Below are 27,788 nucleotides of genomic sequence, written 5' to 3'. Positions count from 1 at the left end.
ATGTACCAAACTGAACACAGAAGCCAAAATCAGGTGACAAAAAATTCAAGTATCAAAATTATAAAAATCAGATACCAATTTGAATATTGAAACCAAACTTAGATACCAAACTGGGACCAAAAAAACTTAAGGACTAAATTGAAAATAAAACGAAACTCATGAACCAAATAGTATATGAACTTTATTCTTTATCCAAATTGTACGCATACTTTTCAGTTCCTATACGCAGCAAAGATACCTTTATACCTTCAAGTTGGCAATTCCTATATCATTATATATATATATATATATATATATATATACATATATCGTTGTTCTAATTAATGATTATAAGCACCAAAGTTGCACCCAAACTCCAAATAAACAAGGGCCTTATATTCCTTTCTTTTCCCCATGCAAAAAGACATCAAATTCCTTGTAGATCACGTAATTGGCCACTACAAAAGCAACACTTTCCGTTTCATCGCCCAAAAATCGTCTCCGAAAACCTTCTCGAAAAGAAAAAATGGCCCGTTCCGACAGGTTGCCGATCCGGTACACCCTACAAGACTACCCGAACCAACCAACCCCGCAAGCGCAAGCGCAAGCGCAAGCGCAACCTCAACCCATCAAACGCCACCACACTGCCCGTTATTACGCACACCGTGTTCGCGAAAGCTTTACCAATCGAGTCATCAAGATTTTATGTACCATATTCTTGTCTCTTCTTTTATTTGTTGGCATTGTGTTGTTCATTTTATGGCTTAGTTTACGTCCTCATCGTCCTAGGTTTCATATTGTTGATTTCATTGTTCCTGGTCTGTCTCAACCTTCGGGGTTCGAGAACGCTCAAATAACGTTTAACGTGACAGACAGGAACTCTAATCCACACATTGGAATCTACTACGATTCCATGGTCGGGTCAGTTTTTTATAAGGATCAACAAATCGGGTCGGCTCCGTTAATGGACCCTTTTTACCAAGAACCGAAGACGACTACGATCGTGTACAGTACGTTTGGTGCGGCGACGTTGACGGTGAATAGTAACCGTTGGAAGGAGTTTATGGATGCTAGGCAACAAGGGACGGTGATTTTCCGATTGGAGATAACGTCGGTGATTAGATTTAAGGTTACTACGTGGGATACTAAACATCATAAGCTGCATGTTAATTGCGATGTTGCTGTTGGACCCGATGGAACGATCTTGCCGACTTGGAGAAACAAGAAATGTCCTGTCTATTTCAGTTGATTCTTGCATAACATGTTTTTTCTTTCTCATTTTCATTTCAACTGATTCTTCCATTGTTGTGTAATTATTCTTATTTTTATTTGATTTTAATTATAAAAATATAAAAATATTTTATTATTTTTAAACAGTATCATGAGCTTTTTGAACGTGTCGAGATTAAGCTTGAATCTTTTAGAAAATTAAGCTACTATCTGATCCAGTTCATAGACATCTCTATGCGAAAATATAAGAACAAATAAATGACTTACAAATTAAAACTTGTTATAGCAACCTCATCCTTCTATTCTAATTAAGCACAATAAAGAAAATCAAATTATATAATTAAATTAATTATTCAATCTCATAATATAAGACTTGTTATATTCCTCTATCCAAATAAGGACACTTGAACAACAAATCCATTAGTTACTAATCAGAAGGTCACCCTCGAGCTTCACCTCCCGTCCTAATCACCTAGACAAGCAAGAACCACCCGCTACTCCAGGCCCTCGTCCTTCTATTATGAACATGATGTCGTTGGTCGGGTTTAACTGCTCCATACCGCCAAATTAGGAATGACAGGATCTATCCCATCACAGACATTCTCATCCTTTCGAAGACATCCATCCCACATGTTTCATAATGATGGTTAGATGGTAGGTCCAGCACATTAACACCATCTTCCACGAGACCCCGCCTATAAATACCTCCAATAACGAGGAAGAGAGGTTAAACTCTTCAGCATACTAAGTCTATACTCTGCCAACTTACTCTTAGCATTTAGCCTTCAAACTTTCCTCCCCCTCATTCTTTGTAACCACCGGCTCTCCGCCCTGATTGGGTGAACCGGCCTCCGTGACCACCATCACATCCTCCTTCGTGTCTCCTTTTTGCTGTATCACGATATCAACAAGAGCTATTTTGTAGTTTAATATAGGCATGTTTGGATATTTTATATTGTATTTATCACACTATTACTTAGAGGTGTTTATTAGTCGGGCCGGGTTCGGGTTGAGATCAATACACTTTATGTTTATTCAAGCTCAGCTCAGTCCAAAATATAAGTCTAAAGTTTTGTCCAAGTCTACCCATATTTGTAAATGACTAGCCGAAGTCCATTTTAGGCCCGCCTATATATATCTTTATATAATTTTTATATAAACATTTTAACATTTTTTTAAATATTTACATTAAAACATTATATATTACTATAAATTTAGTTTTTACGTGTTATATATTACATACTATATAAAAATAACATAATATTTATATAAAATAGAAAACATGCTGGGTGGATCAGGCTCGGGCCTAAGCTCGGACCATATTTCAAACGGGTCTAATTTTTTTGCCCAAGCTTATTTTTCAAACCTAATATTTTTATCAAAACTCTCTTAAATTTCAAAATTTAAACGAATAACCCAAACCATAAGCAGATCTACTATTCTCGTATTAGTTAAACATAATCATAGCCTTACATATCCAAAACACAATGCATTTACCAAGGTGGATAGCTTATTCGTTAAAACGATGGCGGCCTTATTCTTTTCTTTCGCCATGCAAAAAGACTATAGATTCTTTTATTTGGTTCTTCCATTGTTACGTAATTATTCTTATTTTTATTTGATTTTTTTAATGTAATGTTGGAATTATGAATGATACCACCGATGCATTTAATAACAAGATCCGTCACTAATCCGTAACTAAATAAGTTATTTCAACTCAAATCCGAATTTAAATCGACGATAAGAAGAGATACTCGTTATAATAAAAGTAGGACAAAAGGTATAAATAGTTTTAGTCACTTACGTTATCGTGTTGTAACATTTTAGTCACTGAGCCGTTAATTGCTGTTAACTATGTAACGGTAAGCTGGCGTGGCACGTTAAATCATCATTTCAAACGAAAATTTTAGGTTAAATTCTGTAATTGGTCCCTATATTTTTTTTATTTTGAGCAATTTAATTTTTTTTTCTTTTATGTTCTTTTAATCTTCTTTTTTTTTTTCATACATTCTCTTCTACTTCTACCTCTGTTTTCCTCCCTTCTTCATTTCTTTTAACGTTGTTTTTCTATGTTTTTCATTTGTTAAAATCAGTCCACAAGCTCGCCTCACTTGAAAAAAATTAAATTGTTCAAAAAATAAAAGTATAGGGACAAGTTTTAACAAATGGAAAATATAGAAAAAAAAACTATGTTAAAAAAATGGAGAAAGGGAGGAAAATAGAGGGAGAAGTAAAAGAGAATGAAAAAAAGAAGAAGAAAAGTTAAAAGAACATAAAAGAAAAAAATTAAATTGATCAAAATGAAAAAAAATATAGGGACTGATTGTATAAATTAACCTAAATTTTTTTGTTTGAAATGATGATTTAACGTGTCACGTCAGCTTACTATTACACCGTTAACGACTCAGTGACTAAAATGTTACAATTTGATGACGTAAGTAACAAAAACATAACATTTCAAACATAAGTGACTAAAATGTAACCTGAGGTAAACAAAAGCGACTATTTTAGTAGTTTACCCAAAGATATAATGTGAAAGTAGAGTTGTCTATGAGTTGGGTGACCTACTTGGTTTAGCTCGATTTGAGTCGAATTTGGACCTAGTTTGATAATTTTTTTTAAATATCTTTATTTAAATTTAATTATAAAAATATATAAATATTAATATAAAAATATATTTTTATTATTTTATTATTTTTAAACAGTAGTATGAATTTTTTAGACGAATTGAGCTTGATCTTGATTTAAAAAAAATTTAAACTCTACTTGACTCGAACAAAGAAATAACAAATAAAAACTTGCTCGCAACCTCATCATTCTAGTCTGATTAAACACAATATTAAAACTCGAATTATATAATTAAATTATTCAATAGTTATGTGTTATATATAAGTATCTTAATTTTTTTAATATTTAACTATAAATTTAATTTATTTGTGTTATATATATATATACATAGAAAATAGATCGGGCCAGTCAAGCTTGAGCTTTGAATGTTTGAGTTCGAGCTTGGATCATATTAAACGAGCCTAATTTATTTACCCAGATTCATTTTCAAGTTTAATATTTTTACTCAAATCCTCCCAAATTTTGGTCCGAGTTTCGGACTTGGCCATAATGTAGTAGTAATTAAACATAATCATAGCATTACATATCCAAAACACAGATCATTTGTGAACATGGATAGCTTATTTCATTAAACGATAATGGCCTTATTCTTTTCTTTCGCCATGCAAAAAGGGTACAAATTCTTTTAACGTCCCTTCCCTTTTTAAGATCACTTAATCAACACTGCAGAACAACACCCTTTGATTCCATCTCCGAACCAAAACCACCTCCATCAGTCCAAACAATGGCGGCGGTCCAGTCAGAGAAGTATTGCCAGGGTTTCACCAAACTGCTTACCATATTCTTGTCTATTCTTTTACTTTTACTTGGCACTATTTTATTGATTCTATGGCTTAGTTTACGCCCTCATCGTCCAACGTTTCATATCATCGATTTCACCGTCCCTGGTTTCGCTCAACCGTCGGGGTTCAACGATTCTCGAATAACGTTCAACGTCACCGCCCGTAACACCAACAAGCACAACGGAATCTATTACGACTCCGTGGCCGGGTTGGTCTTTTATAGGGATCAACAAATCGGGTGGACACCATTGATGGAACCCTTCTTACAAGGACCAAAGAGAACTACGATGTTGTATGGTAAATTTTGTGGGGTGACGCTGACGGTGACCGGAAAGCGTTGGCCGGAGTTCATTAATGCTAGGAAACAAGGGATGGTGGTTTTCCGGTTGCAAATAACGTCGGTGATCAAATACAAGATTAGAACATGGGATGCTAAGCACCATAAGATGCATGTCAATTGTGATGTTGGAGTTGGACCAAAAGGATCGATCTTGCCGGCTTGGAAGAACAAGAAATGTCATGCTCATTTCGGTTAAATGAATCTTCCTATACGTTCATGAATAAACTCATTTACTTTTTAATTGATAAATAAAAACATTAATATTATTGTTGTAATTATCAATAATTATGTTTCATTAATATATATATGTATATATAAAATGAGAAATGTGTTTGTTTATTTAATTATATGTTCATGAATATATTGTGCATTTGATGCAAACACTAGCCCACACAACCAACTATCGTCGCCGGGAGGGAAGGGCGTGGCCAGAGAAGCCCAAACAACCAGGGTTTTTGTACTCACAACTAGCGGATCCGCCACTAAGGAGGACTTGAAACCGGAGCAAGGACCTTGAATGGGGTAGAACCAGACAAAGTTTATGGCCTTTTCCTTTGTAGAGGTGATGTTAAACCCGATATCTACAAAAGCTGCATTAACACAACAAGCGCTGAGATCGGAAACCAGTGTCCCGGTAACAAAGAAGCGATCATATGGGATGATCAATGCCTAGTGCGTTGTTCCTATAGATCTTTCTTCTCTATCATGGAGCTATCACCTGTTCTTTATGCATGGAACCTTCAAGATGTAAACCATTGGGATGAATTTGCAGAGATTCGAGGATCTAACGAAGATGATTTCGAATGTTTCTAACCACATGTATGCAACTAAACAAGTTAATGTTTGGAGTTCCATGATGTTGTATGGACTTGTTCAATGCACCCCTGATTTGTCGGCTGCAGATTGTCTGTCATGTCTACAAAGAGCTATTGCTCAACTTCCAAAAGCATCTGTCGGAAAACAGGTTGGATGAGTTCTTACACCGAGCTGTAATATCAGGTACGAGGTGGAACAGTTTTATGGAACACCCTGAGACGTATCACCGGAGACTAGCATAACCAAGAACCATGGTGTTGAATCAGAAGCCCCGGTGCCGGTTCTGCCTCCTTCAGAAAACGAAACTAGTGACACGGCCGGTTTGTATCATCAGATTCTAGAGAATTTAAACAATGCCAACTCTTACTCACCAAAGCCAACCAATTGGGTTTCTTTATTACGAGTCAATCATTTGGCTCTCATTTATTAGTTTAAAGTGATAAGATTCGTACATGACTATCTTGATATTCAATTGAGGGGTCTTGCCTAAAGGATACTATGGTCTGAAGGTCAAGGAATGAAGCTAATAGATCCATTGATTGTCGAGTCATGCGTGGTCAGTCAGGTGCTTCGATGCATTCATATTGGGTTATTGTGCGTGCAAGAAGACCCAACAGATAGACCAACCATATCATCTGTAATTCTCATGTTGTGAAGTGAGACCATATCACTTCCTCAACCAACAGAACTTGTTGGACGTGTTGTTCTAGAACCAAATCAACCCTATTCCTATGCTAGAGTATGTTCTGTTAATGAGGTTACAATTTCAAATTTGTCACCTCGCTAATTGATTAGTGTTTCATTGAATCATATATTATTTCATTATATACAAATGTCGGGTGCAATAGTAAGAAACGTTGTATTTTTAAGGGGAGACGTACAAGTTCAAACATTGGATACGACATTACTGAGAGCAGCAACCATAAACTCCGAACATGGACTGTAAAACGGATATGAAGAATACCAAAACAAAAAAAAAATATTGTTTCACTACTCCAAAGGAAAATAGTTTTGGAATAGTAATTAAGGTCTAACATTCCAAAGATTAAATTGACACAATGCATAAATGTTGAGGGTTCAAGTTACTATGATGCCAATTTTAAAGGTTGCAACCATTAGACAGATAGTGACCAAACAAGACAAAATTGAATAGTTAGGTGACCAAAAAAGAAATTTACTAATAGTTGAGTGATCATTTTGTAACATTTTATAATTGGATGACTAAAAAAGAAATTTGCTCATAGTTAGGTGACTACTAATGTAATTTGCCCTACATTCTAATAATCTTATTGTCAAAAAGGTTTAATACTTTATTTGGTACCTGAGTTTGGTTTTAACATTCAATTTAGTACTTGAGATTTTTGTCCCATTTTAGTTCCTAAGTTTAGCTTCAATAATCGCTACCAAAGTTTTTTTTTTTTTTTTGGTCTCAGTTAAGTACCTAAATTAGGCACCATGAATGTAAAGTTGAATTAGATTTGTCGAAACGTCAGTGTGTGGGGCTGCATCTTTTAAGGCACCATGAATGTGAACAGACTACTTCGATCATTATCTCCTTACCAACTGCCATCGCCCATTCATCAATTAAAAATTAAATGCCTTTATAACTTTTGTTGACTACGACGACTTGCTTTTTCAAGTTCGGTTTAAATTATGTTATTAGTCCTTATATTTTGTGAAAATTATAGATTTAGTTTTTATATTTTTTAAATCGGTAAATTCGTTTGGATAACTTCAATTACTAATCTTGTACTATATGAACAGTTATAAATTTAGCCCATATTCTCCGACTAAATCATTCTAAGTACTTATACTTCTCAAAATTTTAAAATTTCAATTTTGACACAAATAATGTAATTAATCCATTTATGTAGAAATAATAAGCTAACATGATATTACACATACCGTATCAGATTTTGAGAATAACATAACTTTAATGAATTTAACAATTATCATTTAATGATGATGGGAATTTTAAAATTTGAAAAGTACAAGACTAAAAATATCAAATTAAGGTATAGGGATTAAATCACAATTTTATAAAGAATAGAGATTAATAGCAGAATTTAACCCAATAATAAGTCCTCAAACAGGACCAATACCCAAAGAGCCTTCACTTTATTATGATTCATATTGCATTTTTTTCCCTTTACACAAAAAATGAACAAATGAGCCCCTATATGTTAGATAAAAAAACAAATTGGTCCTTTTATTAAAAATTGCATATATTTTTATTGGTAAAAGCTAACGTGACTAGTGGAAATAACTAGACAATGACATTACCTCATGCTAACGTACAATGACCAGTTTTTAATAGTAAAAATAAATAAATTATTTAACCTTGAGATACACATGACATACCACGTATTATTATCTGGATATTCTATCAATTATGCCAATTTTTAACCATGTATATAAATAAAATTTAAAAAATATCAATTTAATATATAAGAAATAGTTTTCCATCGAATTTTAAGCAAACTTGGGGAGGATTTGTTCAAAGGTCAGTGTGGACTGTGGACCTGATGCATGTGTGAGTGCAGTACTTCGATATATATCGTCAATTCCATCACCAATCCAAGACGCGTAAATGCCTATAATAACTCATCTTGACTTATACGACCACTTGCTTTTTTCAGGTTCAACCTGTCTTTCCGACATTGATGAACAGCCTTCACTTACCGCCTTAGCTTAAAGAAACATGTCTCTGTTCTTCTTCTTTTTCTTGTTGTTACTGTCCTTGTTTAGCTTCACCATTGAAGCTCAACAACAAACTTATCTCTTTCATTACTGTCCAAACACCACCATTTTCTCACCAAACAGCACTTACAAAACCAATCTCGACCGCTTGCTCATTTCCCTTACTTCCAACGCCACCGCCGGTAGTTTTTTCCACAACACAACCACCGGAAAACACAACTCCGGCATCGTCTACGGTTTATTTCTTTGCAGAGGCGATGTTTCAACCAAAGGGTGTCAAGATTGTGTTTCAACAGCTACTAAAGACGTCATTCAACGTTGCCCCGTCGAGAAAACCGCCGTCATTTGGTACGATAATTGCCTTATTCATTACTCCAATCAATCAATCTTTTCAACTCCGGCGATGGTACCGAAGTTTTATTTGATAAACACGGCGAATGTATCGAACCAAGAACGGTTCAACCAGATATTGGCCACCACGATGAACGACGGAGCCGCCTTGGCTTTGAATGATACGTTGCCGTTGAAGAAGTTTGCGACCAGTGAAGCTAATGTTTCGAGGTTTCAAACATTGTATAGTCTTTTACAGTGTACACCCGACCTGACAACCTCGGATTGTAACACGTGTTTGAGAGGAGCTATTGCTGATTTGCCTAATTGTTGCGATGGGAAACAAGGGGGAAGAGTGTTGACACCGAGTTGTAGCATTAGATATGAACTTTACCCTTTTTATAACCAAACAGCTGTTTCAGTTTCAGCTCCACCACCTCCATTAACTCCTCCTCCTGCAATAACTCCAGGTTCAGTCATACTTTCTGGTTTGGTTTTTTTCATTTTTGGCAAATTAAAGTGAAATTTTACCATAAATTTACTCATGGAAGCTCGATTGCATTCCAAAATTAAAGAGAAAATTATCCTTTTTTTTCTGTTAATTTTTTTTAAGTTAAAAAGAACCAAATACAATTCGATTTTTCATACAAAACCTCTAATACTTTTATAAACTTTTCTCATATCTTCACCACTCAAAAGTAAATGTTGGCTATGCAGGAAAAAGCAAGAACACATTGCAAGGAAAAAGCAAGAACACATTGCCAATAATTATTGCAATTATTGCTCCAATTGCGGTCTCTGTTCTTCTCTTGTTCTTGGGTTGTTGTTTACTAAAAAGGAGAGCAAGGAAGAAGTACAAAGCTGTAGAAGAAGAAAATGGTAAGATAGATTCTTTTTTTGAGCATTAGAAATTCTTGTTTTGAGGGTGTTATGACCCTATAATTTTTTGTGTTTATATAAAGGTTAATGCATTATTTAGGGTTTGAATTTTATTAAATATTCTCGTATTAGGATTTAATTTTTTTTCAAATAAATTTTTTATTGGAAATATGACTTCTTTTTTATATTTGGTTGAACAGAAAAAGATGATATATCCGCAATTGAGACCTTGCAATATGATTTTAGCACTATAGAAGTTGCCACAAACAACTTCTCATATAGCAACAAGCTAGGTGAAGGTGGTTTCGGCGAAGTATACAAGGTATTTCGTTTTTTTGGACATAATGATAAATTTAGGACTTAACGTTTATATCTTTTGTCAATTTGTCAATTTGGCCTTTGTTTTTGTTTTTTTAATGGAAATACAACTAAAACGTTAAATTTTAAAACATGATAGCTTATATGAAAATCTACGTGCATTTCATGCTATTTTTTGAAACTTTCTTGAACTATTTATATATTCTTTTTAATGGTGCCGTTTCGGCATGAAGTATAGATACATTATCATGCAGAGATTGTCATGCCATCATCGTTAAAAATTTAATGTTCTAGTCAGCATTCTTATTCAAAATCGTTTATCATTACATCTTTTTTGTTCGGAAAGCATTGCAAATGTTGAAATTCAAATCTGAAACTATTGAATTCTGCCTCGCAATGAGTTAATATTGTGCATTTTCTCAGGCCACCCTTCCTAATGGACAAGAAATAGCTGTTAAAAGGCTATCAAGAAGTTCAGGGCAAGGTATTGAAGAATTTAAAAATGAAGCTCTATTAGTTGCCAAGCTTCAACATAGAAATCTAGTGCGGCTATTGGGATTTTGCTTGGAAAGAGAAGAAAAGATACTAATTTATGAGTTTGTCCCTAACAAGAGCTTGGATTGCTTTCTTTTTGGTAAGAAAAATTTGGGATTTTGGATTTGATTTCATAGATTACCCCGAGTGTGAACAAAAATGCTTATTTTTCTTCATTTAGATCCTGAGAAACAAGCACAATTGGATTGGTCTACACGATACAAGATCATGGTAGGAGTTGCTCGAGGAATGCTTTATCTACACGAAGACTCTCGACTTAAAATCATACACCGTGATCTTAAAGTGAGCAATATATTACTGGACAGTGACATGAACCCGAAAATTTCAGATTTCGGGATGGCCAGGATTTTTGGTGTGGATCAAACCCAAGGAACTACAAAAAGAGTAGTTGGTACCTAGTAAGTAAACGTAACATGTTATATAGCATTTCTTTGAAAGTTGTTAACTAGAAAAAAATATCATGGAGGTCTTTATAATTGGAGTTCAATTGCATTTCGTTAAAATTTAGTTTGAGTAAGTTAATCCTTATACATTAGATCAAAGGGTAAATGAGTTACACGACACACAACAAATCATTATCTGGTTATTCTATCAATTATGCCAGCTTTTACCAGTAGAAATAAATGAAATTTTTAATAGAAGAGACCAGTTTACTCTTGTACAAGAGCGTCCATGATATTTGTACGGTTGTTGGCATCATACTAACATTGATTTGATCTGCAGTGGCTACATGTCACCAGAATACGCAATGCATGGGCAATTTTCTGTGAAATCGGATGTTTTTAGTTTCGGTGTTTTGGTTTTGGAGATTGTAAGTGGCAAAAGGAACAGTAGTTTCTACCGAACGGATGCCGCGGATGACCTAATTAGCTACGTGAGTATATTCGTTTTTCGCCTTTGTTATTTCGATTATCTATTTATAATTACTCGATGAACGATTTGCAGGCTTGGAAACAATGGAAGAGTGGGACACCATTGGAATTGTTGGACACTGTCTTGAAAGATAATTACTCGAGAAACGAAGTCATTCGATGCATTCAAATCGGGTTACTATGTGTTCAAGAAGATCCAGCTGAAAGGCCAACAATGGCTACCATTGCTATGATGCTCAACAGTTACTCTGTAACACTTCCAGTACCTAACGAACCTGCATTTTTTCGTAACTCGAGAACCGAGGGAAAGATGCCAAACGTGGGGTTTGAATCCGATCAATCGACCAGCCGATCAACGCCATGGTCGATCAATGAAGTATCGATTACGGAGTTAGATCCTCGATGATGCTGTGTTATTTATCTGCCAATTTTTGGTCTAAATATAATAATATCTTTGTTTTAAAATTATACCCATTTTCTCTTTCGATATATATATAAACTTTATTTTATTTAATTTCGATACTTGAATTATCATTCCGTTATGTATGCAAGTTTTCAACATTTGAGGAGTGAGCCGCAACATATATACGTGTATATATACGTATTCTGGTTGGCTTCGAACAACCATGTCATTCCGAAATCGAAAATTTTCGGATGCATTTCTTCATCTAACAGAATATTCCAAGTCTTTAGATCTCGATGAATAATTAAATATCGAGAATCTTCGTGAAGGTAAAGTACGCCTCGAGCTATTCATGTTATGATTTTGTACCTTGCGTCCCAATCTATTCGTGAATGTTTGTTCGCATCTATGAATTCATGAAGTGATATGAACAAAAACAATTACAATTTGGTTGTGACTGAATTCTCAAGGACTGAAATGAAAATAAAGAAAATATTAGTACCAAATAGAAAATGGTCGAGGCTTGAGTTAGTTGCCATTAACTTCGTCACCTTGCCTAAATTTATTAAATAATCTCTTCACAGCTTTTTTTTTAGTCGATCATCAAGCTTATCCTATAATGATAGAAAAACACGATATTTGATCAAATCCCGATATGATTTAAGATTCGAATTTCAACATTAAATCCATCTTATCTAAGCATGTATAATCTCATCGTTATTTTTAACTAGATATTATTTTAGTCAATAAAGGGCTTATAAAATCTCTTTATGAACAGTTTGTCGTGTGAAAATCTGACATTTATCTCCCGAGTTTAAATTGTTATAACAACAATGATGTCAATTGAGCTAATACTTATCAACAAATAGATCATTTTTCTCGTATTAAAATTTTCAAAAATTATGATGATTTTATTATTAGAAAATGGTACAACTAGTGGTGTAGTGGACGTTTTTTCAATTGCAATGTCAAATTATTGGTAGATATTGGAAAGTGTAATATTAAAGAAACTTAGTCTATAGGAAGACAATTTTGACCAATATATTATTGTATTGCTCTTAAATACTAGTTTAAGGGAAAAGTCTCGTAAAGGTCCTTATATTAAGAGTTGGATTGTATTCTATTAGAAATTTTATTTATTTCTACTGTTAAAAATTAGTCAATGTATTTCAACATGAAGTACACGTGGCATACTAGGTGTAAATATATGGTTATTTTGTCAACTACGCCGGTTTTAATAGTATAAATAGATGAAATTTTAACAGAAAAAACCAATTTGCTCATTTATTGGATAGAGAAAGAAAAATACAATCTAACTCTTAGTACAAAGACTTCCATAGTACTTTTACCAGAGCTTAAGCTATTAATTTAAAAAATGATGACGCTTCCATAAATTATTATATTGCTCTTAAACTTAAAATTGTTATATCGAAAAAAAATTATACTCCTAAACACGAGTGTAAATTATTCCTTCGAAGATATGATACTTCTTTAAAAAAATAATAATGTCTTTAAGAAGAAAAGTAAAGGTCTTAAGCATGAAATTAAATTATTTATCCAAAAAATTGATGCTTTCTAAGACAACTTGGTTCATTGATTCTTGATGACATACGTTAGCAAATTTTGTCGATCGAGTCTTAACTTGATTGATATGGCTATTATTGTTAATGTAGGAAGACGTGGATTCAAGTGCACTGAAGCGCATTATTCTCATATTTATAAATTGAGAAGGGATTTTAAATAGTCGAGTCAATTCTAGCCTAAAACAAAATTTGACCTCATTTTGTATAAGAACCAAGTCTTTAACCAACCAAATTTCGATATAGAGATTAATTTTTTTTATAAAAAGAATTATATTATAGTACCACTAGGCCATATTCTACACGTGTTGTCGGACACAGTCTCATTAAAATAAGGCAACTTTCCCTCACTTCCCTTCAACCAAACCGAGTTTCAAACCTTGTGTTCTGTTATCGCATGGCAGAGCCATCATGGTCATGAAATTTTTTATAACCCCCTGTATTCACCAAAATCATCACCCTTACCTGAAAACAATGTATCTAAACAACCTGGTTTTTGCTTTCTTCCTTGTAATAATCTTAGTTATTTCTCTCACAAATGCCCAAACCTGTTTAGAAACTGGTAATAACTTCACCACCAACAGTCCCTTTGCTCGAAACCGTAACCTAATCCTCACTTCTCTCCCAGCAAACGTGTCTAAAGATGGCGGTTTCTTCAATACTTCCATTGGTGAAGACGGACCCAACAGAGTTTATGCTCAAGCACTATGTAGAGGTGATTTGTCTGGAGAAGATTGTTTGGTTTATGTCAATTTTACAGCTCATCAATTACTATCAAGTTGTAAAAACCAAACAGAAGCATTCTCATGGGATGGTGATATACCATGTCTTGTTCGATATTCAGACAAGTCTTTATTTGGTGTTTTAGCATTGGAACCTATACAAGAAGCGATTAACCCTAATGCTATTACAGATGTTGCATCGAATTTAACGTTGTTTTTTGAGCTTTGGGGTGAATTAATGGAAGCTGTGGCCAAAAAAGCTTCAATGGGATCTTCAAAGCTTAAATATGCAACTGGTGTGGCTGAGGAAATTCAAGCATTAATGCAATGTACACCGGATTTGTTCGAAAGTAATTGCTTAACTTGTTTAAGGACATTGATTCGTCGGTATACCGAGTGTTGTCGTACTTATCAAGGCGGTTACGTCGAAACGCCGAGTTGCCGTATGCGGTGGGATTTGTATACGTTCTTTTCGCCTACTGCCGATACCGTACGATTATCGCTTTCATCTCCGCCTCCTGATTCGATCGACAATCCATTAGCAACAATAAAAGGTTAAGTATCAGGGTAAACTACTCTTTTTTTTTTGTCACCTAAGTATTCGATTTCGTCTTTTTATTGGCATAATAGCAACTTTAACCTTAAACCATTATAAATTATGTCAATTTAGTCTTGATTCTAAAAAAAAAAATTAACTCTCAACATTTACATATTGTGTAATTTAGTCTTGTAGTTTTGTTTTTCTGTGACATCGAGGTTTAAATTCAAAAGAATTGAAAAAAATGAAAATTATTATCTTGGATTTTAGGTGTTTCAATTTTGAGGGTTACATTTTTCTTAGAATCAAGACTAAATTGCCATAATATATAAATATTAAACGTTAAAGTTGCTAGTATGCCAATTTCAAAAGTTGTTATAGTTAGTCAACTGGTAGCTAGTGACCAAAAAAGACACAAGTGACTATTTGAGTGACTATTTGAGTAGAGGTGATCATGGGCCGGGCCGGGTCCAAAAAAAATTCGGCCTTCATCCTAGGCCTGGGCTCGGCCGGCCCAAAATATGGGCCTAAAATTTTGTCCATGCCCCGCCCAAGAAAAAATTCCTAAGCCCGAGCCCGGCCCGGCCTGGCCCCTTTTTTTAATAAACACCAAAAATTTATTTTAAAAATAAAAAATATTTTAAAAATATTTTAAAATTTAAAAAATAAAAAATAAATATTTATTATATATTCGGGCCGGGCCCGGGCAAAAAAAGTAGTGCCCGAGGCCCGACCCGTTTTCTAAACGGGCCTCATTTTTTTCCTAAACCCATATTTCGGGTCTATATTTTTACCCGAACCCTCCCATATTTTAGGCGGCCCAGCCTGGCCCATGATTAGGTGGCTACTAATTAGACTGTCCATGGTAGGGCGGCCCGCCCCCAAATATGGGAGGTTCGTAAAATATAGGCCCAAATATGGGCTTGGGCAAAAAACGAGGCCGTTTAAAATGGGCCGGGCTCGGGCTCAACTTTTGGCCGGCCCGCCCGCCCCGAATATAATAAATATATATTTTTTATTTTTATTTTTTAATTTTAAAATACTTTAAAAATATTTTTATTTTTAAAATATTTTTTTGTGTTTATTAAAAATCGGGCCGGCCGGGCCGGGCTTACTCTTTTTTTCCCGGGCCAGGCCTAGGCAAAATTTTAGGCCCATATTTCGGGCCGGGCCCGGGCCTAAGAGTCGGGCCGAAACTTTTTTCAGGGCCCGGCCCGGCCCATGGACAGCTCTACTACTAATGTAATTTACCCTTGGTGAAATTTGAGAATCACTTCCATATACCTTATTGCATTTTGCAATGTTACCCAACAGTTTTCTTGTTTGTGCAGACAATAAGGAAAGCATTTCATCAAAAACTATTGCAATCATCGTCGTGCCGGTCATCGTTTTCGTAGCAATAGTTGCCGCCGTTTTCGTCCTTCGACGAAAAACGAAATTGTCAAAACAAGACATGAACAGTAAGTCATTGTCATGTAAGATGAACTGAAATTTTATGTTCAAAGTGGTTAATATTCATGTGTCAATAATGCAGACAAGGATAATGGTTTGGAATTGGAGTCACTTCTATTTCAATTGAAATCTGTAATAAAGGCAACAAACAATTTCTCCCATGATAACATGCTTGGACAAGGTGGATTTGGTGCTGTTTATAAGGTATTTATATTTATATATGTTGGGATTCGATAAAAGTATCGTGGAGGTTTTTGTATTAGGAGTTAGACTGTATTTTGTCATTTTTACTCAAAAAAAAGGGTAAATTAGTTCCTGTGCACTAGATCAAATAGCAAATTGGTCATTTATATTAAAATTTTCATAAATTTATACTGTTAAAAACTGATGTGGCTGATAAAATAACCAGACAGTGACATATGGTGTGCCGCGGTATCTCATGCTAATGTACATATCGTTGGGATTCGAATATTGAACAATATCGAGATTTAATCGAATATCGTGTTTTATTATTATTATTACAGGGTAGGTTTGATGACGGACAAGAGATAGCTGTGAAGAGATTATTTAATGAATCTGGAGAAGGTGATGACGAATTCAAGAACGAAGTCATGTTAATGGCAAGGCTTCAACATAGGAATTTGGTTAGGCTTAAAGGGTTTTGCTTGGAAAGAAAAGAAAGGCTTCTTATATTTGAGTTTGTGCCTAATTCAAGCCTCGACCATTTTTTATTTGGTACTAATATTTTCTTTATTTTCATTTCAGTCCTTGCAAATTTAGTCACAGCCAATTTGTAATTTTTTTGTTCATATTATTTCATCGATTCATAGATCCGAACAAACGACTACTGATAGATTGGGACACAAGGTACAAAATCATAACAGGAATAGCTCGAGGATTACTTTACCTTCACGAAGATTCTCGGTATCGAATCATTCACCGTGATCTAAAGGCTTCGAACATTCTGTTAGACGAAGAAATGAATCCCAAAATTTCCGATTTCGGAATGGCAAGGTTGTTCAAAGCCGACCAGACTAGAGATAATACAAGAAGGGTTGCAGGAACATTGTAAGTTTCAATTTGCCCTTCCTTGATAGCCAAGTAATCGAAATTCATTTACCTGTTTATTGTGTATAGTGGATACATGGCTCCGGAATACATAAAGCGTGGGAAGCTTTCACTTAAATCTGATGTTTACAGCTTTGGTGTGTTGATTTTGGAAATCATTAGTGGTGACAAAATCAGCCATTTCCATAACAACGGGGCGGATCTTCTTACATATGTAAGTTAAAAAACACTAATGTTTTATGGGGCGGATGTCGTTTTTCACGATTCGTATCAACTTACAAAACATTGTCGTTTTCGATCTATCGAAAATTCGCAGGCCTGGAGAAATTGGAGAGAAGGAACGAGTTTAAATCTGGTAGATGAGTATTTGAGGGGCAATCGTGGGTCAAGAAGCGAAATGACGAGATGCATTCATATAGGGTTGCTATGTGTTCAAGCAAATGATGAAACTAGACCGTCCATGAACTCGGTCCTTCTTATGCTTAGCGATACTTCTATATCAATGTTGATGCCATCCGCACCAGCTTTTATGAACCCCAATAGTGCCATCATTGTGCAATCAGAGACACCGGCTTCAGCATCGCCAAATGATAATAATTCAGATCGATTCACTAGAAATGAGGTTACAGTCTCTACGTTAGTTCCTAGATGAGACACAAACATGGAGGAGAACGAGTGTATATCCATTTTATCAAGGTTCTATCGGTTAAGGGTGTTGTAAGAACTTGTTAGGATTTCTCTTTACTTCCATTTATCGACAAAGGTGCCTAATTCAAATAATGAAGGACTATTTTCATCTTCATTTCATCTGTATACTTGATGAAGATTAAGAGTTTAATCCTTCTAATTTAGTCTAAGACTTTGATTCTCGTACTTATGAAAACTAACAAGTTAGTCCGACTGGATAGCACTGTTAAATCTTTTTGTCATCGTTAACAACATTAGAAGCTCATCAATTCATATGCAACAAATTAGCAAAAAAGCAGTAATTCAAGTTCATATGTTTTCTAACAACTTAATCCTCCTCGATTTCCGTAAAGTATAATGACCAAATTATGATGAAATAGTTAAAAACTCATCGAACTTGAAAGAAGGCAAACAAGTAACTCCGACCTAATGCCAAACGCAAAAATTTTAATAAATAAATCTAAAATAATCTAAACCCGAAATAATTTGTATATAAAATAACTCGAACTAAAAATAATTTAAACCCGAAATAATTTAATTTAAATTGATTTAACTTGAAATCGATACAACCCAATAGTTTGATTTGGGCTGAAATTCCTTTCAATTTGGTACCTAATTATAAGCGAGTTATCCATACCCCTGGCGCCAATCCATAAACGACGTCGTTGCATCGTGTTTGTACTTTGTACTCATCATCAACCCTTTTACTTTTTCTATGAGAAACGAAAATGTCTAAAAGACTTCATATTTTTACTTCCCCTCTCTACAATAAATCTACCCAAAGAAATCGAAAAATAAAGAGAAAAAATCCCAAGAAAAAGAAAGATCAAAGATCAAAGACCTTTGATTTTGATTTTGATTTGTTTTATTTTTTTACGATATGTTGGAGAAGATCGGATTGCCTGCAAAGCCTTCATTGAGAGGGAATAATTGGGTAGTTGATGCTTCTCATTGCCAAGGATGTTCTTCTCAGTTCACTTTCATCAATCGCAAGGTTTTTGCTTTTGACCTTTTGATTTTTTAAGGGATTCTTGTCTTTTCTAATCTCTATTTCAATACCCATATCTCAAATTTCTTTTTTTTTTACTCTCCAAATTTGTGGGTTCTTTTGATTTTAGTTGAAATTTTAGTATTTTAGATTACTCGTGGAATTTTTTGATATAAATATGGAATGATTGTATTGGAATTTGAGATTCTTTTTTGGTTTAACTTATTGATGCTCCTTGATAGATAAAATTCATAGTCGAATCCTTTTTTCTTTTGGGTGATAATTGTTCTACTTGAAATTTGTTGAGGGGATTTTGACCTCTCGGGGAGAAGCTGGTGTACTGTCGTCCATTGAGGGTTGACGAACTCCTCAGGAGGTTGGATACTGGGCTTGGAGTGTCTATGTTTGGTTTTATCTCGGGTCTTGTCTCCTGAATTTGTCGAGAGCCCAAGCTGGTTTACAGAGTCACTTTACAGAGAGCCTAAGGCACTCTGGCTCTATGAACCCGTCACCATATCAGGCTTTTGGTAGAGTTATTTTGTGAACTAGCTCAGGCTCTCGGCAGGGTTGGGAGATGAAAGCTAGAAATAAAACTGAACATGGGCACCTCGGACCCAATATCGAACCTGTTGAGGAGTCAGACACTTTGCAGACTTCTCCCTGAGAGGTCAAAATCCCGTCAATAAAATTTTAGTATTTTACATTGCTTCAGGAATTTGTCTGATAATTATTGCATGATCCTTTTTTTTCTCTTATTGGTAATAATTGTTTTAATTACTAATGTTTCTTTATCAACTCTGGATAAACCAGCATCACTGCCGACGATGTGGGGGCCTATTTTGCGGTTCCTGTACTCAGAAGAGAATGGTTTTGCGTGGACAGGGTGATTCGCCCGTTCGTATCTGCGAACCTTGTAAAACGCTAGAAGAGGCCGCACGATTTGAGCTGCGCCATGGACACAAAAGTAGAGCTGGGAGAGGTATCATTTTCTTAACTGTGTACTGCATTTAATCAATGATAGGTTTGGTGTTAGAAATCGGTGTTTCGGGTTTATTGAGTTTTTCTCCTCCCTGTAAAACTAAATTACGAGCATGTTGATTTTAGATTTGCCGATTTAAGTTTGTATGAGGGGCACTTGTTTATTTGCTCATCCGAAGGATTACCGTCGATATATTAAATGATTTAGCTGGCTCATGCAGGTAGTTCAAAACCGGCTGCTAAAAACGAGGATGACATTTTGAACCAGATTCTTGGTGCCGACGTAAAGGAATCCTCTTCATTAAGAGTAACTTCCAACAATGATATGACTCCTAGTGTTGCTCGGGCAAATAGCAGTTCATCGTCTTCCAGTGTTCATGACAGGGGAGGAGAAATACATCGAAGTCAGTCTGTTGATCAGCGTATGCAGAATGATATGGCATCTTCGAGTCCTGAGGAACTGCGCCAGCAAGCAGTGGAGGAAAAAAGAAAGTATAAGATTCTAAAAGGAGAAGGGAAACCCGAGGAAGCTCTGAAAGCCTTTAAAAGAGGAAAAGAGCTAGAGAGGCAAGCTGAGTCTTTGGAGATATATATAAGAAAAAACCGTAAAAAAAGTTTGTCATCTAGCAATATGTCCGAGACCCAGAACAAAGATGCCGTCAGCAGAAAAAATAAGGCCTCTACTCAAGTGGGTAAGGATGACCTGGCAGCTGAACTCAGGGAACTCGGGTGGTCTGATATGGATCCACATAATGAGGGTAAAGGATCCGCAGCTATGAGTTTGGAAGGTGAACTCTCCTCACTTCTCGGAGAAATGCCGAAGAAAAGTGGCAAACATGGCACAGACAAGACCGAGGTTGTTGCCATTAAGAAAAAGGCTCTCATGTTGAAGCGTGAGGGGAAGCTTGCAGAAGCAAAAGAAGAACTAAAGAGAGCTAAAGTCTTGGAGAAGCAACTCGAGGAACAAGAACTATTGGCCGGAGCTGATGATTCGGATGATGAGCTATCTGCTATAATTAATAGCATGGGTAATGATAAACAAGATGATATGTTAGTTCAGTACGAGCATACAGAAGGCTTTGACTTTGGTAAACTTTTGGGAACCGGTGATGATATTGGCATTGATGATAATTTTGAAGTAACTGATAACGATATGGATGATCCGGAAATAGCTGCTGCTTTGAAATCACTAGGTTGGGCCGAGGATTCTAATCCAAGTGAAGACATTATGCCTCGGTCTACTCCTGTTAACAGGGAGGCACTGTTAAATGAAATTCTTTCGTTAAAAAGAGAGGCCCTTAGTCAGAAGCGAGCTGGTAATGTTGCGGAGGCAATGGTGCAGTTAAAGAAGGCAAAGTTACTTGAGAAGGACCTTGAAAGCTACGATTCTCAGGCTGGGAATTTTACAGTTCATCAAAATGGTCCAACTCCTGAATCTGCTGATATATCAAAGAAGTCAGTTAAGTTGGGTGATGACAATGATCTAAAACCTCCACGAAAGAGTAGATTGGCTGTTCAGAAAGAGCTTTTGGGTTTGAAGAAGAAAGCCCTCGCTTTGAGAAGGGAAGGACGACTCGATGAAGCGGAGGAAGAATTGAAGAAAGGCAAGATTCTCGAGCAGCAACTTGAAGAAATGGACAACACTTCCAGCACAAAGGCTGCGCAGGTAACTTTGAAAGACGAGCACGATAGTTTGTCAGAAACTCTTCCAGTTGAAGGAGATGTTACAGATCAAGACCTGCATGATCCGACGTATCTTTCGATCTTAAAGAACTTAGGTTGGAATGAAAATGATGATGAGCTTTCGAACTCTTTGCCAAAACATTCTAAACAAAAGGATTCTGAAAAAGTTATTCAATCTTCTTCGACTCAATCTCCTCCAATGATCCCGGTTAAGGCAACGAGAAGAACTAAAGCTGAAATACAGAGGGAGTTATTAGGCTTAAAAAGGAAAGCTCTTTCGCTTAGGCGCCAAGGAAATACTGACGAGGCAGAGGAAGTGCTGGAAACAGCTAAAGCATTAGAGGCTGAGATTGCAGAAATGGAAGCCCCACAGAAAGTGGTCGAACCAAAGTGGCCGAATGAAAAAGGTGTTGTGGAAGAAGCAGATGAAAATGTTACGGAGAATGATATGACTGATCCAGCTATGCTCTCAATGCTAAAGAATTTGGGTTGGAAAGGGGACGAAGTTGAACCGGTAACTAAGCACGAAAAGCATTCCTCTGAGTCCTTGCATTCTGGCTGTCCATCTGTTATTCAACCCTCTTTGGGTATGTCTGCTTCGCCACCAAGAAGTAAAAGGGAAATTGAAAGAGAACTTCTAAACTTGAAAAGAAAGGCTCTCACCCTTAGACGAAATGGACAAGCCGAAGAGGCTGAGGACTTGTTGGAAAAGGCGAAGTTACTGGAATCTGAACTGGCCGAATTGGAAGCTCCGAAAGAAGAACTTGTTGCTGATTTGTCCAAGGACAGTAAACCTACGAATGCCGAATCATTTGCCAACCATGAGAAGCAAGGGCTTTCGAAAAATGAAGTGAAAGGTGATTTTGTATCCCACATATCTTCCCTTGCTAAAACTGATGCTCCATTGTCTTCCCTAGATCTTAGAACCAACGATGAAGGTACCGATGCAAAAGGTAGGGTAGTGAATAGAGAGCAGAAAACACATGCGATCGATGCAAGTCTGGGTGAGGGATTTGCTTCTGAGAACAACCAAGATTCACTTAGGCAAGCAGTTTTGTCTCATAAGAAGAAGGCACTTGCTTTGAAGAGAGACGGAAAATTAGCAGAAGCTCGAGAAGAACTTCGGCTAGCAAAACTGTTGGAGAAGAGCCCGACAGAAGACGGCACTCCACCAAAAGCCGACACAAATGATGGCTCAATATCTGCATCCTCTTTCCCTTCTGATGCGACAAAAGAGAAGGCTGCATCAACTTTGGCTCCAAAACCACTGTCTGGACGTGATCGCTTCAAGCTGCAACAAGAATCCCTTAGTCATAAGCGCCAAGCTTTGAAACTCCGAAGAGAAGGTAAGCTTCAAGAAGCAGAAGCTGAGTTTGAAATAGCCAAGTCTCTTGAGGCACAGTTGGAAGAATCATCTGGTCAGGATTCAACAAACACCGGGGGAGGAAAAGCAGACGATGTAGCTGTTGAGGATCTTCTCGATCCTCAACTTTTATCTGCCCTGAAAGCTATTGGATTAGATGGTTCTAGTACGATCGAACATAGCCCTCAAAGACCAGAACCTGTAAAACACCACATCGCAAAAACTGACAATGTCAACCAAGAGAGAATCCTGTTGGAAGAGCGGATCAAAGCTGAAAAGGTCAAGGCAGTCAACTTAAAAAGGTCAGGGAAACAAACTGAGGCTTTAGATGCACTTAGAAAGGCCAAAATGCTAGAGAAAAAGCTAAATTCCTTGTCTTAATAAAATACTAAAATCATATAAATTTCCATTTTCAGCTAGGAAAATGATTTGAGGTACATAATATTTGTGGCTACCATGTGAAAAATGATTTATTTCCATCTTAAGCATATGTATACTAAATTTTTAATCATTGATTCTTAGGTGGAAAATGCTCTTCATTTCATACCATTTGCAATAAAAGATTGAACATGATGATTTATAAATGGATCTCTTCTTGTTTATGTTTCTGTTAAGTTTCGGTTGACATCAGGGTTTATTGTAGTTGCGGGAAAATAAAATTTACCATGAAGATCCTTATATTAAGAGTTAGAATACTTCAACAATCAGTTACCGTTAAACCAATAAACGGAATCAATCTCTGAGGTCCTGCCTTTAAAGGAGGCAGCAATGAGTAAAGATGGTATCTCCCATCTCATTGGAAAGCTCTTCGGAATTTCATCACCTTTTTTATCCGTTCTTTTAATTATTTATTTACATATTGGTTTGCTTGTTGGGATTGTGTCACAATCAAATAAACAGCAAATGAAGAAATTAAAGGAAAAAAAGAAAAGAAAAACAGGGGTTGTTGAAGCTCCAAATACACACTTTATTTTCAATATAAATTCAAAGCATTAAAAAATATTATCAGAAAAGTTAAAGAAGCATAAACTTTGATCCTTGCAGTAGACATTTCACTAACGATGTGATGTTATGGCCTTCTTTATTAATACAAATTTACTTTTTAGTTTTTACCTTTGACACGCATGCTATGGTTAGCTTCAACATAACTCTGCCAACATATATAATAATATTATATTCTCCGACCAGACCAAACAATGTCTTTAAAAACATCCATGACGTGTGGATGTGAAAATTTGTGTCCGTCACATTAAGCTTTTTTTGCTTCACAAATACTTCATCTTTCTGTTGGCTGCTGAGCACTTCCCCCATTCAAACCGAAATTTAGATTGCATTTTGCACTCTAAATTACTTTTTATTTGCTGAAAATTTCATCTATTTAACTTTTAACCAGAGAATAATACTTGACATGCCATATATATCTCATGCTTACGTATAAGAATCAAATTTTAATCGTAGAAATGGATAAACTTTTTAACAAGAACAGAGAAATTAAAATGCAATCTAACTCTCACTCTAACTCTAAATTCAGGGGCTTCTACGGTACTTTTACTGACTTAGAGCTAGGCCCTTATAAACAACTATGAGCTTGCCAACTTAAACCTAAAACTAGACCCCAACCCTAAACTTGAAACTAAATCATTGGACTACGACCTTTGCACAAAAAAAAAGGACTTAGACATAGGCCCCTTATAAAACAAGGATGAACTTTTACTATTGATGCACTGCTGGTCTATATAACAATCAATCATTGCAAAGAAACCACCTACACTACTGCAAATGTAAGCCACCTACACTACTCCAAACCAAAAGATTAAAAGGGCGAAATCTTGCTCGATTCAAGGTTTTCAAAAGCACTAAATGATTTTTCAAGTTTCTGTATCTACATAAGCAGCAATTTATATGAAGCTTTAGCCAACAAAATGTCAGTCAACTATATAATAAGCTATATTAAGAGAATCTCTAGTAACCAGAGATAAAACTTCAACAGGACATACCTTTTTCCGAAGTTTTCAACCTTGACGTGCCTAGCCAAGCTAGAGAGTGCATGATCCATCGTAAAATCATCAAATACGAGGTTAACAACAATTGTTCATTCACTCAACATAAGCACATCAAATCTATTCTATTTTATACTCAAAGAAGAATATGAACATCGGCCTTTTTTTCTTCATACACCAACAAGAAAGCCTCGAGGTACAACTTTGGTATCGTTCGAGACAAAGTACCAGTCCAAATGTTGAATTCAACACAAAAACAAGAAACAATCAACTAGTTATGCCAGCATATTCATTTGTCAACAATGAAAGCATATAAACCGTATTCAAGTAAGCAATTACAGCATCTGCAAATGAATGTAACAGATATGCAACATCACCAAAATTCAATGCTTTAGGACATTTACAACATCACAAAAAAATCAATGTACCGGCAAATCCGGGGGCGATATTAACAGTGTATTTATAAAGAAAGCAAGTGAGAAATACTGTATTACACTACACCATACTCGTAATAAACACAAAAGCAACTAAATAAGACAAAAGTTCTACGCAAATCGATCGAACAAAACGGAAAAACAATCACAATTGTAACCGAAATGAATCTAATTATTCAATCCCTAAGTCCATAAAAGATCAAAAGTTTCCAAATAGACGAGATCAAAAACTTAAATAAACATGCAACTATGATTCAAGTCAACTAAATATTGATTTTTTGTTTTTCACTACAACATCCAAAAACCAAGGAAGAACAACAATCCTTCATATTCCATCATGTTCCACTTTTATTCAAATATACAAAGATACAAAAATCTAATCTTTTTTCCACCTTTTTGTACAAGAAAGCTAAACAAAAACAACTCACCTCCATTTCCATTTCCACCATTGATGCATTGATTCATCCATTAGCATGGTTTCCACTCAAAGTTTGAACCAAATTCGAAAGATATCGTTTAATCTTCTCATTTTCTTCTTCCACTAACCCCATACAAATCCCTAAAACCCCTTGTTTTCTTGCTTCAAAACAAAAAATTTCACTATAATTACACAAACAATTCAAAGTAAATAACCCATATTGAACCCCTCTTGAACTCCCATTCTTTAAAACCTTAACCAAAACCTTAACACACCCGTTAACTTTCATCATTTCTTCTCTTCCTTCTTTGCATTTAACCAATAATCCCAACACTTCAATAGCCCGTTCCAACCCTAAATCCAATAAATTTATCAATATAGGCACAGCACCACAATCGATAGCTCTTCTTCTATTATCAGTAAATGAACAAATTGCATATAAAGCTGTTGCTGCCTCTTTCTTTTCCCTTCCTTTACCTGCAATTAAAAGCCGAACCAATGCCGGAATCGCATCTGGGTATGCTCCGATCGTCGCTTTATTCACTTCAACGACGGCTAAACTAGTTATAATCGTTGCAGCTATGGCTCTACAATCGGGTGAACCGATACGTAATATTTTAACGACCCGGTTTACCGCACCTTCTGCAACTAAACCCACTTTGTTATCATCATCTAGACTAAGATTAAGGAGCAAAGAAAGTGCCTTTTCTTGTAAAACCGGATCCTCCGAGTCAACAAACTTAAGAACAGCGGGTACAGCCCCAGACTCAGTGAGTTTACGGCGAAGCGACGAGTCACGCTTAGTGAGTCCGGCAAGATGAGTGAGCGAGTCAAGCTTGGTTCCAATAGGAGACGAAGGGGACGTCAAAGCAGAAACAAGGGTTTGTGGCTGAGAACAAGGTTGTGATTTCGAGGGGGAGACGAGGGTATAATTGGAAATCAATGAACGAAGAGCATGGTTAGGGATAAGCCACGGGTGTTCAGGTAAGGGAAGCTTGGTAATCGGACAAGTACGGTGACCGGAATCTAACCACCGTTGGATTGAAACCCGGTCGAAAGTATGACCCGATGAAAGAATAACGGGGTCAGACATTATTTCGAGAGATATTGGGCATTTGAAATCGTCCGGAAACTGAGTCGACATCGCGTTACCAACTCGGACAAAATGACTCAGCCCTTGTTCTAATCTCTCAAAGAGCTTTTAAAGAAGGGTTTTTATGAGGTTTTTGGAAACTGTGATGAGAGATTATGATTTTCTTTTTCATTTCAATTCACACAGACAAAAATTAAATAAAAAAAAACAGACTTAGCTTGTGAAGGGTGGTTTTGGGTTGTGAAATGTCTACAATGCCCCTCTTATTAGCTTGAATTTTCGGATTAAGGACTTGGGGATAATAAAAGGGTATTAAGGACAATTTCATTAAAGAAGTTTCATTGATATATATATAAAAGGTAGTTATAGCTTGTGAAATGACTACAATACTGAAAATATGCTAACGTGGCATTAAATTATTAGAAATAAAAATGTCAATATTTTTATTTAATTTATAATTAATTTTAATTTTATAATACAAAACAAATGTTTTATATTTAAAATAGTGGATTTATTGATTTTTATTTACTAGAAAAAATATTTATAAATTAAAACAAGGCTTTGGATTTCATTAAATAATATTCTAAAGTCATTTTATCAAAATAAATTCAAAAATAATATTCGATCGAATTAACCTCACCTTTAACCTACAATAATACGTATTATAAAAAATGGTATGAATGTTCAAATCATATTAGGGAAACTGTCTGACTTGATCCATTGCCACGAAAGATAATGTCGAGAAGAACTCAAACATTGCGAACATATTTATATTCTAAATCCTTGATTTCCACACGCATACGCATGTGATAGAATTTTTAGTATATATAATTAATTTTTAAATTCGACTTAGTTGAATAATTTAATTTCATTCCAAACAATGATGTTGTTGAGAAACTAATTTCCATGGTTAATAAGAATATACTTTGTGTTTCCTTTTCTCTCATAATTT

The 27,788-nt window shown here is 35.6% G+C and overlaps 6 protein-coding genes across 7 annotated transcripts; 5 read left to right on the top strand and 1 right to left on the bottom strand.

Moving 5' to 3' along the window:
- Nucleotides 1–334: 334 nt before the first annotated feature.
- LOC105772404 (NDR1/HIN1-like protein 26) lies at nt 335–1,358 on the top strand. Its single transcript, XM_012593677.2, has one exon. The coding sequence runs from the start codon at nt 506–508 to the stop codon at nt 1,226–1,228; it is 723 nt and encodes a 240-aa protein (XP_012449131.1). The 5' UTR covers nt 335–505; the 3' UTR covers nt 1,229–1,358.
- A 3,131-nt stretch (nt 1,359–4,489) lies between these two features.
- LOC105772405 (NDR1/HIN1-like protein 10) lies at nt 4,490–5,285 on the top strand. The gene has a single exon (XM_012593678.2). It carries the CDS (start codon nt 4,562–4,564, stop codon nt 5,153–5,155), a length of 594 nt encoding a protein of 197 aa, XP_012449132.1. The 5' UTR covers nt 4,490–4,561; the 3' UTR covers nt 5,156–5,285.
- A 3,021-nt stretch (nt 5,286–8,306) lies between these two features.
- On the top strand, nt 8,307–11,943 carry LOC105772403 (cysteine-rich receptor-like protein kinase 25). 2 transcript variants are annotated; one of them, XM_012593676.2, is made up of 7 exons: nt 8,307–9,275; nt 9,547–9,684; nt 9,885–10,006; nt 10,426–10,636; nt 10,718–10,955; nt 11,281–11,431; nt 11,503–11,943. In XM_012593676.2, the coding sequence occupies exons 1-7, from the start codon at nt 8,477–8,479 to the stop codon at nt 11,833–11,835; spliced, it is 1,992 nt and encodes a 663-aa protein (XP_012449130.1). In that variant the 5' UTR covers nt 8,307–8,476; the 3' UTR covers nt 11,836–11,943. The 2 variants fall into 2 exon arrangements, with proteins under 2 accessions (XP_012449130.1, XP_012449129.1); XM_012593675.2 differs by having other exon boundaries at nt 8,310–9,275; nt 9,523–9,684.
- Nucleotides 11,944–13,807: 1,864 nt separating this feature from the next.
- Nucleotides 13,808–18,099, top strand: LOC105772402 (cysteine-rich receptor-like protein kinase 18). The gene is made up of 7 exons (XM_012593674.2): nt 13,808–14,688; nt 16,004–16,132; nt 16,207–16,328; nt 16,649–16,859; nt 16,955–17,192; nt 17,262–17,406; nt 17,509–18,099. Exons 1-7 carry the CDS (start codon nt 13,824–13,826, stop codon nt 17,842–17,844), a joined length of 2,046 nt encoding a protein of 681 aa, XP_012449128.1. The 5' UTR covers nt 13,808–13,823; the 3' UTR covers nt 17,845–18,099.
- Nucleotides 18,100–18,602: 503 nt separating this feature from the next.
- On the top strand, nt 18,603–23,475 carry LOC105772406 (uncharacterized). Its single transcript, XM_012593679.2, has 3 exons — nt 18,603–18,873; nt 19,678–19,846; nt 20,067–23,475. The coding sequence occupies exons 1-3, from the start codon at nt 18,760–18,762 to the stop codon at nt 23,270–23,272; spliced, it is 3,489 nt and encodes a 1,162-aa protein (XP_012449133.1). The 5' UTR covers nt 18,603–18,759; the 3' UTR covers nt 23,273–23,475.
- Nucleotides 23,476–25,556: 2,081 nt separating this feature from the next.
- Nucleotides 25,557–27,028, bottom strand: LOC105772408 (U-box domain-containing protein 8). Its single transcript, XM_012593681.2, has one exon. The coding sequence runs from the start codon at nt 26,885–26,887 to the stop codon at nt 25,787–25,789; it is 1,101 nt and encodes a 366-aa protein (XP_012449135.1). The 5' UTR covers nt 26,888–27,028; the 3' UTR covers nt 25,557–25,786.
- Nucleotides 27,029–27,788: the final 760 nt, after the last annotated feature.

Source organism: Gossypium raimondii, chromosome 6, assembly GCF_025698545.1.
Source record: "Gossypium raimondii isolate GPD5lz chromosome 6, ASM2569854v1, whole genome shotgun sequence".
NCBI lineage: Eukaryota > Viridiplantae > Streptophyta > Magnoliopsida > Malvales > Malvaceae > Gossypium > Gossypium raimondii.
This window is presented reverse-complemented; position numbering and strand designations above follow the sequence as displayed.